The sequence below is a fragment of the Psammomys obesus genome, unplaced genomic scaffold (genome assembly GCF_907164565.1).
Source record: "Psammomys obesus unplaced genomic scaffold, mPsaObe1.curated_primary_1811, whole genome shotgun sequence".
In the NCBI taxonomy this organism is placed as follows: Eukaryota; Metazoa; Chordata; class Mammalia; order Rodentia; family Muridae; genus Psammomys; species Psammomys obesus.
This window is the reverse complement of record NW_026596039.1, coordinates 18096216-18109808: the sequence shown is the minus strand read 5'-3', so window position 1 is coordinate 18109808 and position 13593 is coordinate 18096216. Positions and strand designations below refer to the sequence as shown.

The following is a 13593-nucleotide window of genomic DNA, read 5'->3' as shown; positions in this document are numbered from 1 at the left end:
GCGTCAGTTTTCATAGAGGAGAGGAATCTGCAAAGTAGTCAAAAAAATATTTCCTCTGTGACTCCAGCAGCCCAGCTGTTCTCTTTCAGGAAAAGTGCTGAGGGCTGAAAATACAGGAACAATGATAGAGAGATGGGAAAGTGGGGTAGGGGAGGGAAAAGAAAGGGGAAAGGCAGGGGGCAGGGCAGCATGGGGCGCAAGTTTTTGCCGGGGCCTTTCCTGGGCTACCTGGAACAGCATTCAGCAAGACTGCCATTTGCCCAGATGCCGCTGGGACCCACCAGCCACCCGTGTGCCTGCCCTGTGGAGCCTGGGTTCAAAGGCAACACTACTGAAAGAAGACACATGTCCCCAGTCGCACTGTCACTATGTTTGTGAGCCACCCTACCCCGCCTGGGGGGGCTCTTGGCTCCTGTGGCGTCTCAGCATGGAGTTAGAGAGGTGTCCTGTGTTGGCGAGGGAGGGTCTGTGGTGAATATTCAACCTCTAGAGCCACTCGGGTCCCTCCATGGGCCTCGTTCAGACACAGCTTTTCCATCCTTGCCTTTATACCTGCTCCTCTCACTTCTTCGGACGCCCACGCTCTTGTCTGCAGGCTGGGTCCTGTCCTTTCCAGATACCTCCCTGCAGGACTGCCTCTCCTCCTTGTAGCTCTGGTCACTCTCTGCCTCCTGTCAGATCCTTGTGTAAGCAGGTTTACCCCTGCTCTGGCCCATGCTTCCACAAACACACCTGTGTGTGTGCCCTGAGCTCTGAATCCTGGTGTCATCTGGCTGGTCTCGCACAGACAAGCTCTGGATGGAGAGCTTGGGAGTTGGTGTTCTCAGCTGCCCAGTCTTAACCTGCCCATCTTTGGACAGTGTGGCCAACAGGAAGACTGGCCTCCCAACTCCACGTCAGTAAACAGGTGGTTAGCCCACACGGGCGCTGGATCCCCACCTTCTTCAGGACATGAATAGCCATGAGTACATGTCACACCTCTGTGGCCTTGAGTGACACCCCTGCCCTCCCTGGCCTCTGTTTTCTCATCTGTGTGGTAAGGGGTGCCAGCACAGGATTCCTGGGGCAGCGGAAAGTATGAAGTGAGTTACTGCCCTGGCAGTATCCAGGCTGTAGCACCTGAGGGCACAGAAGAAAGGCCTGGCAGTGCCCCTGGGCTCACAGGGTCTGTCTGCCCTCTGGCCACATGTAGCAGAGCCCACCCTTCCCCGGCCATCTGCTGACCCTGGTGGACAGAGCAGCCTCTGGAGCTCAGTGAAGGGGGTTGCTCCTATGCTGACCTTCACTGGGGAGATGTCTGGGCTTGCTGGGGGTGACATGTACTCCCAGGACAGTGGGCTGACCTGACTATCCCTGGAATCAGTTCCGCCCAGTTGTGGCCACCCCCTGCTGTCCACAGAGCTGTGACCTGTATTTGTGGTGTTAAGAAGAGAGAGGAGCTAAAGCCTCCAGCTTCATTCTAAGCCACAGCTAGCTCCCTCAACCCTTTTTTCCTCTCCCCCTACCCCCCCCCATTTAGCTCTCTTGGTTGCCATGACAGCAGAATACTGGGAAGTGGGACTCCTTGGAGGGACAGAAGCAGAGTGAGACCGTGTGTGTATGTGCCCAGGTGGGTGTCCCCTTGCATGCCACGGTGAGGTGGGGCTTCGTGTGTGGGTGAGTTCTCTTCTGGGCCACATGCCTGGCTCACACATGTTTCATGGACACCCAGCTGGAGCCCAAGCAGGGAGGATCAGAGCCTCGGTCACTCACTATTTTACTGACAGGGCTGGGAAGGTAACAGGCCCTGCTGTTGAGTGCCTGTCCCCTTGCTCCCTCGGCAGGCTCATGCAGGTGTCTCCTGGGGCACCTCGCCATGGGAGGCAGGCAGGACAGGCAGATGGGGAAACTGAGGTCTTCCTGTGTACCTGCTTATTCGAGCTGGGGCTGTTTGGGGGCCTCCTGGGGCCCCAGGGAGTAGCATGTCTGAAGGGGCATTTGGGATGTCATACACCTGGCTTCCTCATCTCCCTGTCCCAGTGGAGATGGTCCATGCCCACCCCAAGAGGAGCATAGCAGTAAGGTCCCCTGCTCACACGTTCATCCCAGAGCTACCCCATGCTTAAGAAAAGCCTTTGAATCCCTGTAAAGTAGGTCTGGAGCCAGATCTCCAGGAAGACTGGTGAGATACAGGAGATGCAGAGAAGGAAGGTTCACAGTGGAGGGCTTCAGAGGCAGCAGCTGCTTGTCTGGGACCAGGAGGCATGGAGAAGGGGGGACACATACAGGAGCCCCAGATACGTTTGTCTGCTCTCTGTGCTTGAGACACGGGCTGGCATTTATCTCCAGCTATGAGGCACACACAGACAACCCCTCTACCTCCAACTCATCGCTGTGAAAAATACCACAGGCAAACTGAGGTGCAAAGAGTTGGCCACTGGGGGGATGGGTAGCTGTGAGGTTTGCCTTCCACTTGGACAACGCTCTGGAGAGTGAGCAGGGACCATCAGCCCACCACACCCGTCCCATTGTATGCTGGGGACCTCTTTGACTTCCTGGTGGCAAGCTGGCAGCCAGGGCTCCTCACTCCAAACCCCTTCAGCCCCCTCAGTTGTCTGAGGCAGCCTCCCTGCCTTGCTCTGGTAGAAAGAGAGAGGCTCCTGGACAAGCCTGTTCTTAGACTGTGCGCACGGGAGGAAGGGTGTCTGATGTGTGGGGCGGGGGGGGGTGCGACGCAGTCTGAGTCACTGGGACTTCCTGAGGGCACACCAGGCCTGTCTCCCCACTTGCCTGCTGAGCCACCACAACGGGTGCAGGTATTTCTGGCTGCTCTCACACCTCAGCAGGTGGTGTGAGCACGCTGCCGCGGTGTGCACACCGTGTTTAAATTTGAGACTACAGGGAGCCTTCCTGAGGTCTGAAATCTCAGGCTGCCACCTGATCTGTACCGTGTGCTCAGGCAGAGAATCCAGCCCCGGAGCCTCTGTCCAAACTCAAACTTCCATGACAGTTGCCAGGGTCAGGGCTGCTATGGGTCCTGGTTTCACCAAAGCAAGTCACCTTCTTTCTCTTAGTGTAGTGGATAGCTGCCCAGCCTCTGTGGGGCAACATCTTAGTTTCAAAGTGACCAGTAAGAGCCTAGCTAGGAGTCTGGCACAATGGTGCACGCCTTTAATCCCAGCAGAGGCAGGCAGATCTCTGAGTTTGAGGCTAGCCTGGTCTACAGAGTAAGTTCTAGTACAACCTGGGGTGGCTACACAGAAAAACCCTGTCCCAAGCAAACCACAAATAGATAAACAAACAAATAAAAAGCCAGCCTGGGGCTCAGCCTGTCCCTGTGCTCAAGCCTGCTCCGGGGCCCATTTTCCATCATCTCCTGACTGGACCTGTAGGATGGTGCTTTTCTGCCCAGAAATGCCAAGTTCATTTTTCAGTGACAGAAATGCCACATGTGGAGGGGGCAGGGGCAGAGAGAGGAAGATGCTCAGGTCTGCCCTTGGGACCCCCGGAATCGGGGCACCCTCCCTCACTCCCCTGTCCTCATACAGGCACACCCTGCATAGGAGAGCAGGACCTTTTGCGCGTGGCTGATGGGCAAAAGAACAGGAAGAGATGTAGAGAGGTCTGCAGTTGACCTACCCTGGTTCTAATGACAGACAACACATTTCACCCTGACACATGGCACACAGATCCACAACACAGCACCGGTTTATCCCCAGAATATCTCCAGACTAGACACCCACAGAGCCTCACACTGGCCCTCTGCTCACAATAGCCCATCCTCCCGACGGTGAGGTGTGCTGGCCCTGCTAAAACAGTCAGTACGGTCAGAATCAGCTGTCTCACTGAAGCTTCATGACCTGCTAGAGCAAGTGCTGAGATCCAACAAAGCAGGCAAGGGAAGAACAATCTGGGCACTTTGCCAGAAAAACCATGTTCTAGAAGCTTCACACAGTCATACCCACCATTGGCTTGTCGACAAATAGACTACATCCCGTGATAGAAGGGGCTGAGGTGGGAACGAGGAAGCCCACCAGAAAACAGTGCCGGCACTCTAGAGACGGTCCTCTGGCTTGCTGCTTCCGAGCCAGAGCCGTGACTTCTGGAGTACGGTACCTGAAGTGGGGGTGGGGGTTCCCACACACGGCTGTAGCTGGATGAAGAGCACATCTGAGATCAGTAGACAAGGGGTGTGGGGATAGATTTGTGCAGCCAGACCAGATCCCATGCACACTAAAGACCTTCCCCCGTCACCTAATTCATGTGGCCTCTGCCCCCAGGATGCGACCTGACATCACATATATTCCAGTTTCTTCCTTCATCACCATCAAGGTCTTGCCTGGATGAACATGTGAGAGGGCCTGGAGGCTGCTTCAGGCTACCTCTGCCTCAGCTTGCTCCAGAGATCTGGGTCTCCTCTTACCTGTGGCCATCCCTGGGCCCTAATATCCAAGGACTTAGGGCCACCTGCTTCCCACCCTGAGGTCTGGTCTGCCTTCTGTCCTCTTGCGGCTGCTCTACCATATCTCTGTGCCCTTGGGAATTAGACTGATAGTTCCTGTCCCTCATAAATGGCCTGTGGTCCCAGACTAAAGATGCTTCTCTTAGGATATGTCCCTAAAGTCTAGAGTGGGCCGCAGCTTGAGGATACCTCTGTCTGTTCTCTGACTATGCCATTATGGCTAATCCCACTGACTCCTACCACCCTAACCTTTCCCAACTCATTGGGCATGGGCTACAAAGCCAGCGGGAAGGGAGCTCCAAGTTTTTGCTTTGTTTTGCTCCTGGCCAAGGCTAAGCTTGAGGTCCAGCTGCCAGGGGGAGAATCAGGAGGCCCAGGCTCCAGATACTTTAGTGCTATGTGGCTTTGGACACCCACAGGGCCTCTGTGTGGTTCTGTAAAGCAGATAGATATTGAGGGCAGACTGAATCTGCAGAAGATAACACAAAAGAGGAACCCCCTCCCCCAGGAGAAGAGGCCAGCCTGAGGCTTATTCAGTGAGCTCAGGCTTTTAGGATTTCCTTCTTCCCTCCAGAAGAAGGAAACTACTTAAGGGCTATGCCCTTTGGAGGTATCAGGACTGGGTAAGGGCTGCCAGCCGGAGAGGTGGGCCGGGCTTGCACCTTATTTGCTGGTGGCTACCTAGGGATTTGGAAGCCTCCCCTGACAGAGCTGAGCATACCATGGGCACCTACCAGACTCCTGAGAGCCAGTTCTGGCAGCTCTGCCCCAGAGCCCTATCTCCCTTGACCCTCTCGACTCCTTGGGATGCGATGCCTGTGGATAGTGGAGCTTGGGTGGGCCAGCTGCTGGCAGCCCAGCGCCTTCCCCCTCCTCCACTGTGCCTCTCCGGCTGCTGTCCTGGACTTGGGCCTTAATGGAGCGTAAACAGCCTGGCAGAGGGAAGCCTCATTAGGTCTGATCTAATTAGGAGGCTTGTGCAGTGGAGGTAGTTTTCCGGCGGGGGGGGTGGGGGGGATGACACCCATTCCTGAAGCTTGCTTTGCACCAGGAATGTCATATATGTACATTTCTAGGAACCTCCTTCTAGCCTACCAAAGTAGGCCATCCCAGGCAGCTGGGATGGAAGGGGCAGGTGGCTTGCCAGGGTGACACAGCCAACAGTGGCTTCCTTAGGAAGTGCACCCCGAAGGCCTCTTGTGTTCCCAAACCTCTAAGGCAAGCCCCATTTGCCTAGACCACAGTTTGGCTAGTTCTGTGAGTCTGTCCTCAGACCTCCTCTCTCCTTCCAGCACTGCCAGATGCCATAGTAGGTCAGATGGTGGAAGGCCGGATGTGGGGCAGACTGGACTCTCTCTCTCTACCTCTGTGATCAGGATAGGGGAGCTGATACTGTGCCAAGGGGCCCGCCGCCCCTTCGTTAGTCTTAGCTAACAAGCTGTTTATGGGTACGACATGACACCTGCTTTCTTCTTTATAAGTTCAATAATTTATAGGCATATTAGCAGCCCGGCGGCTGCCCTGGGCCCCAGCCAGACGGGACGGGGCGATGCAGCCGGGTGCCTCTGCCGATATTTACTCTCTCCCACCATCAATTATTAAGGAGTCCTCCTTCGGTTTTGCACATAATTACACGCGCCGTTATGGTTTGAACTCCCCTGCTCTAAATCCCTCTGGAGCAGGGCCCAGCCTGCCCCACAGGGCTGCCGTAGCCCAGAGACCCAGCTGCAGTCTGGGAGAGGTGACCATAGTTCAGCTTCACACCCTCTAGAGTGTCCTTAGCCAAGCAGTGGCCTTCCCCATCCTGGGGTGGGGCCTTTGCACCCTTGCTGTCTGTGTGAAGCACCTCCCCATCTCTGTACACACAACTGTCTCCTCCTTCTCACCCTTTGATTCAGTACAGCCATGACTACCTCCTGGATGTCTGTCCTGATCCCCCAGTGCCTGCTCTGTGTATGCAAACAGCCTGCATCACACTGGGCTGAATCTTGTTTGCTAGCTCTGGAGGCACAGGGCAATGTTTGTTGAGTGATAACTGAATGAGTGGATGGATAAAAGGTTGGTTAGATGGTTGAGTGCATTGCCACTAGTGAGCCCACTGAAGCACCTGCCTCTCCATCCCAGGCCAGGAAGTCTGTCCCAGCTGGTCGCCTCCCTCCCAAATCCCCTACACTCTCCTCCTTTAGACTGCGATAGCCCCATGGGCAGCAAAGCCTGGGTCCTCATCTGTACGCCATCAAAAGAGGGCAGGGCAGAGTGGAATGAGAGCATGTCCCTTCAATCTCATGTCTGCTGTTTGGGTTGGAGAAGTTGCTCGCCCTTTCTGATGCTGTTTCCCCATTGGCTAAGTGGGGCTGACAACAGCCCCACTATGGATGTGGTTGAGGCTTACGTGAGGACCTCTCATGTCACAAATTTTCAGTCACAGTCCTTAACCTCCACCTTTATCTGTGTGTGAACTGAGCCCATGTAAACTTACGCTGTCTTGAATCAGAAGGCCTTGTCCCTACCTTCTTTTGTCCACTCTTCCCTGGTTTTTGCCCCACCCCCACCCCCGCAAGTCTGGTGGCTGGCACTAGACTTGCCTCCTGAGGGCCTCACCGGTACCACAGACTGATTAAACAAGATGTTGCCACATCTCAGCCCATGCTATCTAGGAAGAGGAGGAAAACTCCCCCATGACCAAAAACTGGGTAGAGGCCGTGACTTTCCCATGTTGGCAGGGTGAAGACCAAGCGCCAGATGCCTACTAGGTTCGAACCCTGGGGTTATCTGCCTGGGACCACACACGGCAGCCTCTTTCATAAGAACAAATAATAGGATGGCCCCTAAGATGCCCCCCATGGGGCTGTTGAAAAATCAAATGAGTTGCCAAATGGGCAGTTAGCGCAGTGGGAGCAGTGTTCTGCTCGTGGTGGGGGCGGGTACTCGGAGCACAAGGTGGGGTAGGCCTGCCTCCCTCCCCTCCCAGAGAAGAGGCAGTCTCCGGAGTTGTGGTCGTTCTCCTGTGTGTTTACTTTTCCTGCACATGTCACAGCACCCTGTGCTTTTGAACTTGACGTGGTGCTGTGGCCTTGCTTTCATCTTCGCTTTGTTCCCCCAAGCCGCCTGATAGGCCTGCCTGCGCCGACTTGTGTGACTCTTGTGTCTGTCTGCACTGTCACTTGGCCTTCCATTGTGCGACCACACTGCACTCTGGCCATCGTCCTGCCATTGAGAGGTACATCCAACGCTTCTGACCCCGGCTGTTACAAAAACCTTGTGGGGGACCTTTCTGTCCTGGCCCTCTGGTTTCTCTGTGATGTGTGCTCAGTGCGGAGCTGCTGCGTAACAGACCGCATCTTCTGAGCCTTATCAGGGAGCAGTCAAGCTGCTGTGCAGCTCCTCACCCCACTGTCAGGAGGGACTGTGCCTGCATTACTCCCATGCCTCGAGCCACGGTGGGAGCAAGGAGTGGTTGCGGGCGGAGCACGCACCAGTTCGGTGTTGCTTTCTAACAAATCATCCATACATGCTGTGCCTTAGAAGAAATAAATATGACCTCAGAGATCGCTCAGGGAGGAGATCCAAGTGAGGAAGAGCTGGTATCTCTGACTCAGGGTCTCTCGGGGCTCCAGGCAAGGTATCCAGAGAGCTGTGGTCTTCCCAAGACTCTACTCAGGGGAACACTGCTTCCATGTCCACTCCATGCTCTTAGGTCTTGTGGGTGCTGACTAGAGATTTAAGTTCCTTCCCAAGTGCGCTTCTTGTCAGAGCTGCTAGTGGCATGGCAGCTGATTCCCTTAGAATAAACAGGTGACCATGGACAGAGAACACCCAAGATGAAAGCTGCATCTAAATATATATATATATATATATATATATATATATATATATATATATATATTTACTTTTTTTCCCCCCAATTTAACCTTTTTCTCCCTGGTAGAACTTTTCGGGCTCCTCCCATTCCAGGGTAACACAGGTTAGGGGCATCACTGGGTCTTTTCTTGAGGGCTTTGGAATGGGCAAGACACTCACTCACTGGCTCAGACAAAGTTCTTTTCAGGCCCCATGCATGCCGTATCCAAGTCAGGCAGCCTCCCACCCCTGCCGGAATTTCTGCTGAGGCCTCTGAGAGCCTTCTGACCTCCCCTCCATGTTTAGTGCCATGCCCTCCTCACCATCCCCAGAGGACTGCTGACTCTTCTGCTTCTAAACACTGGCATGTAACTCTCCCTGGAGCCTTTCCAGCTATGACACCACACCCCTAGCCCTGAGTGAACAGGTTTCAAGAGGATTCTGTGGCCAGAAGGGGCTCTAAGCCTGGCCACAGGGCTATTTCCAAGCTGGGACTTTTCATCCAGCTCCCTCAGGTCCCCAATTCCTCTTCTGCTTCACAGCTGCACCATCGCAGGAGCCTGACCTATGGATTAACTGCCATGTCCCAATCCACTTCACTCCAGCCTGAATCTCTAGGACTTCATTATGTCGGTTGCACTGGCATAGAGGGCTGTAGAGCATGGCGGGAGGGGAGGGCTCTGCTGTGGCTCCCAGGGGTACAAAGCCCCGAGCTTTCTAAGAGCCTAGACTTTCCTTCTGAGAAACCCAGGGGCCTTATCAGAGTGTCCCCATTGTCCAGGCAGGGCTGAAGAGAACTGAGACCTTGGTGTATAATTGTGGGAACTTCGGCCCAAAGAGGGGCAGCTCCCCTTCAAGGTAACATAGCAAGGTAATGCTTAGCTTGTAGCATAAAACAGACTACGTGGCTCACCTGGTGCCCAGTTCCAAAGATTTTGAGTATGAGTACCATCCCTTTCACCCCCTACTCCTGCTGTTCACCCAGCTTCCACTGCCTCCTAGCTCCTCAGCTTCGTTTTTCTTGCTAATTAGAGGTCTCAGCAATGACTCTGCTGTCCCAGCCATTTTAGAGCCGTCATTAATTTCAAGTGCCTTCAGAAATAACCATCATCGTAAAACCCTATGAGCTGCTGGGATGCAAGCAGGCAGGACCAGCAGACACGCTGGCAGGCCAGCGTGCCCCACCCTCTCTAGTCTGTGCCTCAGGGGATCCCTGTTCCTGCTAGGTCCCTGCCTCCTGAAACCTCAGCCCCAAGAGTGAGAGGAGCACAGAGCTGGAGCACGGATAGGGAACACCTCCAACTCAAAGCCTAGCCTGGCCTCTCGAGCAGAGCGCAGCAGTCCATCCCAGCTGCTCTCAGTATGAGGGTCAGCAAGCCCATCCTTCTTCGTTGCCCTTTTATTTTTCTTTTATCTTGAGGCAGGGTCTTGGGAACTTACAGCGACCCTCTGGCCTCCTTTTCCTGGGTGCTGAGGTCACAGATGTGAGCCCACACAGTTGGCCGCCATACCGTTCTTGAGATGAGAAGAATGAGAACAGAGCTTGGCGCCCTAACTGATTGGCCGATATGTGTTAGGGAGTGGGTCCTCTAACCCACCCGCCCTGGCATGCTCACTCCAGCCCCTGCTCTGTGGCCAGAATTCAGGCTACAGAAGGCTAGTTCCTTGAAACCATCTGTTCCTACTTGTTTGGGACTTGCCTAGTTGTACATGGAGACCAGGGTCTGTTTTGAGCCTGCTTGCTCTTGGGAGCTCCTAGTGGAAGGACAGAGAGCAACAAGGGGGTAGGTCTTGCCTAAGGCCATTAAATCTGTGGAGGGAGGCAGGCATAGAGGAGATGGATCTTCATTTGCTCTTGAAACACAATGGAAACCAGGAGAAAGATTTACTGCCTAGGAGGTGGACCAACAAAGGCCTGCAGGTGGGGGTAGTTCTATTAGCTGTAGTCCTGCTTGTAACAAGTCCCCAAGCTATGCAGTCCTGATGCCTCACAGGTGGCCCTGGGACCCGTGAGAGCACTGTCGAGGGCCACCCCACCACACATCTGGCTAAGTAGGGGTCCAGTGTTAGCCTCCTCCTTTTGGGGGTCAGAATGTGACGGTCAGGGACTAGGCTCCAGCCGAGCCCTCCCAAAGGCTGTAGTGTCCCAGTCTCCCCAAACCTCCTTTCCCATTGCTTCCACTGGTGGAGTAAGATGGAGACTCTGAGAGGGGCCATTTCTTCAGGAGACAGAGAAAGAGCTATGGCCGGGCTTACAGTGAAGGAGTAAGGCTTCGAGGTAGCTGTGGTGTCGCCTCCGACACCCCAGGACACCGAGAGACGATGGGTAGGTGGTCACCACAGGACCCCAGCCTCGGACACCGGCTTTCTCATCCAGCAGCTGGAGACCGAGGATGGGGGCGATAGGCTCTCCCCCATTTCTCCGGCCAGATCACTGAGGCAGGGAGCAGGTGAGTCGGGGGCGGAGATCTGCGGTGGCCGCGCCTTGCCTGCGTCAGTCGCCGCACCAGGAATAGCCCCCGCCCCCGCCCCCCGCCCCGCAGCGGGTCTGGCAGAGCCTTTACGCAGGAGCTAGGGAGAGTCTATTCCTGTCGGGCTGTGGGAGGAGGCGGCGAGGGAGGGCGGGAGCTCACCGGTAACTCACAAACAGCCGGGGTGGGGGAGCCGGGGAGACGGGGAAGGGGGTGCAAGGATCACGGAATTGGGGGACCTGTGAGCCGCCTGCGCTAGGCTCTGGAAGGGAGGGGACTCATGTGTGGCCGCCCCACCTCCCCTCCTACCAGTAAGTCCCTCTGCCAAGCCTGCCTCCCACTGGTTTACTCAGCCCTGGAAAGCCATTCAAATTCCCTTTCCTCGGTCTACAAGCTGTGTGACCGTGGCCAAGTCACGTAACCTCTCTGAGCCTGGGGTTCCTGCTCTCTGTCACAGGGGAGTAATAGTGCCTCTTGCCGAGGTTGTTGGAGGAAGACTGTATGATGCAGGAGCATCGTCGACAGCTGCGGGGAAGGGGCGCTAGCTAGGCCTGAGATAAGGATGGACGTAGACAGAAGGCAGGAATGTCCCAAGCAGTGGTGTGACAGTGAGGCTGAGAGCTATCCAGAATCGGTTTCGCTGGAACAGGTTTGTGCACCTCTCTGAACTGTGTGTGTGAGGCTGGTCTGTGGAAATCAAGGTAGTGCTGGGGTGGGGACTTGACTCTCTCCAAGTTGGCTAGGTATCTCCGAAATGTCGGGCTGGCTCTTTGGAAGGAGAGAGAGGTACTGGGAGCAGGAGAGAGAGGGTACCAGAAAGGGACAGGCCTTGGGCTGATCTCTTCCCTCCCAGCTCAGCTTCCCTCTTTGCCTGCCGGCATCCCTGCAAGCTCTCAGGAGTGCTGAGATGCTAATGGGGAGAAAGGAGCTCTGCCTCGTGGCGTCTTCATTGATGGTTATTCTAATAAAGCTGGCATGGTTTTAAGGGGCATCTGGCTTCAAGCAGATGGAAAGAGGTATGCAGTACAAGGCATGTGAGGTCCCAATGGGTTACCTGCCTACTCCGCAGCCTTTGCCAGGCCACCCTGCCAGGCTGGTCTCTGTATCTGTGGCCCAAGAAGGGTTTGCGTCTCTGCGTAAAGGTCTTATTCTTTGGAGCCGTCTGAAAATGTTGTACCCACCAAACTCGGTATTTATTTTAGGGAGTTAGTGGTAAATATCTAAGCCCAGACTGAGGCTCGGTGCTGCCCTCTGCTGGTTGCTTGGTGGAGTGCCACCGTCCGGAGCCTGCCAGAGAGGCCTGCTGCCCTCTACCGGACAGGAAGCCCGACGGGGTGGGACCAGGATGCTAAAGCAGATTCTAGACCTGGCCTCCGGGTAGACCCGCTTAGCCCGTTCGGCTTCCACAGCGTGCTCCGGTGCTTCCCGGCTGCCGGCCTCGCCCTAAGATCCCCAGGAAGTGGTAGGGGTGAGGGTGGGGGTTGTTCTCGGACATTTCGAGAGGAAGGGTCGAGGCCTGACCCTTCTCACGCCGTCCTTTAAACAACCCTGGCCAGGTGGGGGGCGAGGGGGGTGGGGGACGCTCTGTCTGTCCACGTGCGTGTGTCGGTCCACACGTTGGTGTGCAGTGACCCCAGTTAACACGTGTGAACACACGCGCTCACATGCACAAGCCTGTGGCCAGAGACAATCACACGCGAAAGGGTGCACGCACCCTGGAAAGACCGCGGGCCGGGCTGGCTTGAGACTTGCAGGAGCCTGGGACCCAGAAGGGCGCTGCTGCGTAGTGCAGGGCGGGAGCGCGGGGGCGCCGGCCGGGAGCGCTCTTCGTCTGCGCCCCGCTGCCGCTCTCGCCGCCCCCTGGGCGCTGGGCAGCTGCTGGGGCGCTCCTCGATCCTCACCCGCTTCCCTGGAAGAAGGACCCCCGCCCAGGCTTCGCGGCCGCGCCTTCTCCTCCCCCGCCCGGCTCCAGAGCTCGCTCACTAGCTCCCTCCCTCCCTCTGTCCCTCCTCCCTCCCTGGCTCGCTGCTCTCTCCTCTCGCTCCCTCCCCACGCCGCGGCAGAGCGCGGAGCCCGAGCGGGAGCCGGCGCGGGAGCCGGAGCGGGCGGCGGCGCAGGAGGCGGCCGGAGCCGGAGCCGTCCCGGTCCCGGAGCGCGCGGAGTCCGCACCCGCGCCGCTCGGGCCCCTCTCCCGACGCGGGGCTCCGAGCAGCATGCGCGGCGGCTGCCCACCGGCCCCAGCCCTGGCCCCGGCCCCGCGGAGGACAGCGCCCGGCCTCGACCCCGGCCCCAGCGGCAGAGGCGGCGGCGGCCGCTCCCGGCCGGCCCGAGGGACAGAGCCAGGCTCCCGGAGCCCGCGCCACGCGTCCTGAGCGCGCCCGCTCCGCAGCCCGCCGCGGCCTCGGCCTCCGCCCCCGACTGCCCTAGGGCCGGCTGGGCTCCTGCCCGCGTGGGACAGACAGACGGACAGCCAGCCCTGCGAGGGCGCGCGGACCGGGCGGAGGTGTTGGAGGAGGAGACGGAGGAGGGGGGCTGGGTTGGGGCTGGGGCCGCGCCGGCAGGAGAGACATGCGATTGGTGACCCAGCCGAGCGGACGGACAGCGCGCCCGAGATGCAGGTGAGCCCCTCCGCGGTGGCCGAGCCCGGGCGGCCGCCCTGCGGCGCGTGCCTCTGGGAGCTACTGTCGGCCCAGGCTTCACCCTCCTGGGGCTATGTAGGACATCCTGTACCACCCAGACCCCCTTTGGGGTCACAGGCCTGATCCTCAAGTTTCAAACGATTCCCCCATTTCCCTTCCACTAACGGATCCGGGTTGGCAAGCTGGGACCCGTGGTCAAGGA

The 13593-nt window shown here is 57.1% G+C and overlaps 1 protein-coding gene across 8 annotated transcripts in view; it reads left to right on the top strand.

Moving 5' to 3' along the window:
• The window catches only part of Lingo1 (leucine rich repeat and Ig domain containing 1), a 175266-nt gene that overhangs the window by 144413 nt on the left and 17260 nt on the right, over positions 1-13593 (top strand). The window contains exon 1 of one of the 8 annotated variants that reach the window (XM_055622306.1): positions 13159-13370. The exons of the other annotated variants lie outside the window; for them this stretch is intronic. Within the exon in view, the coding sequence (XP_055478281.1) occupies positions 13365-13370 (6 nt within the window). The 5' untranslated portion in view covers positions 13159-13364. Of the gene's footprint in view, positions 1-13158; positions 13371-13593 lie in introns of those variants that run through there. 8 annotated transcript variants of the gene reach the window in all.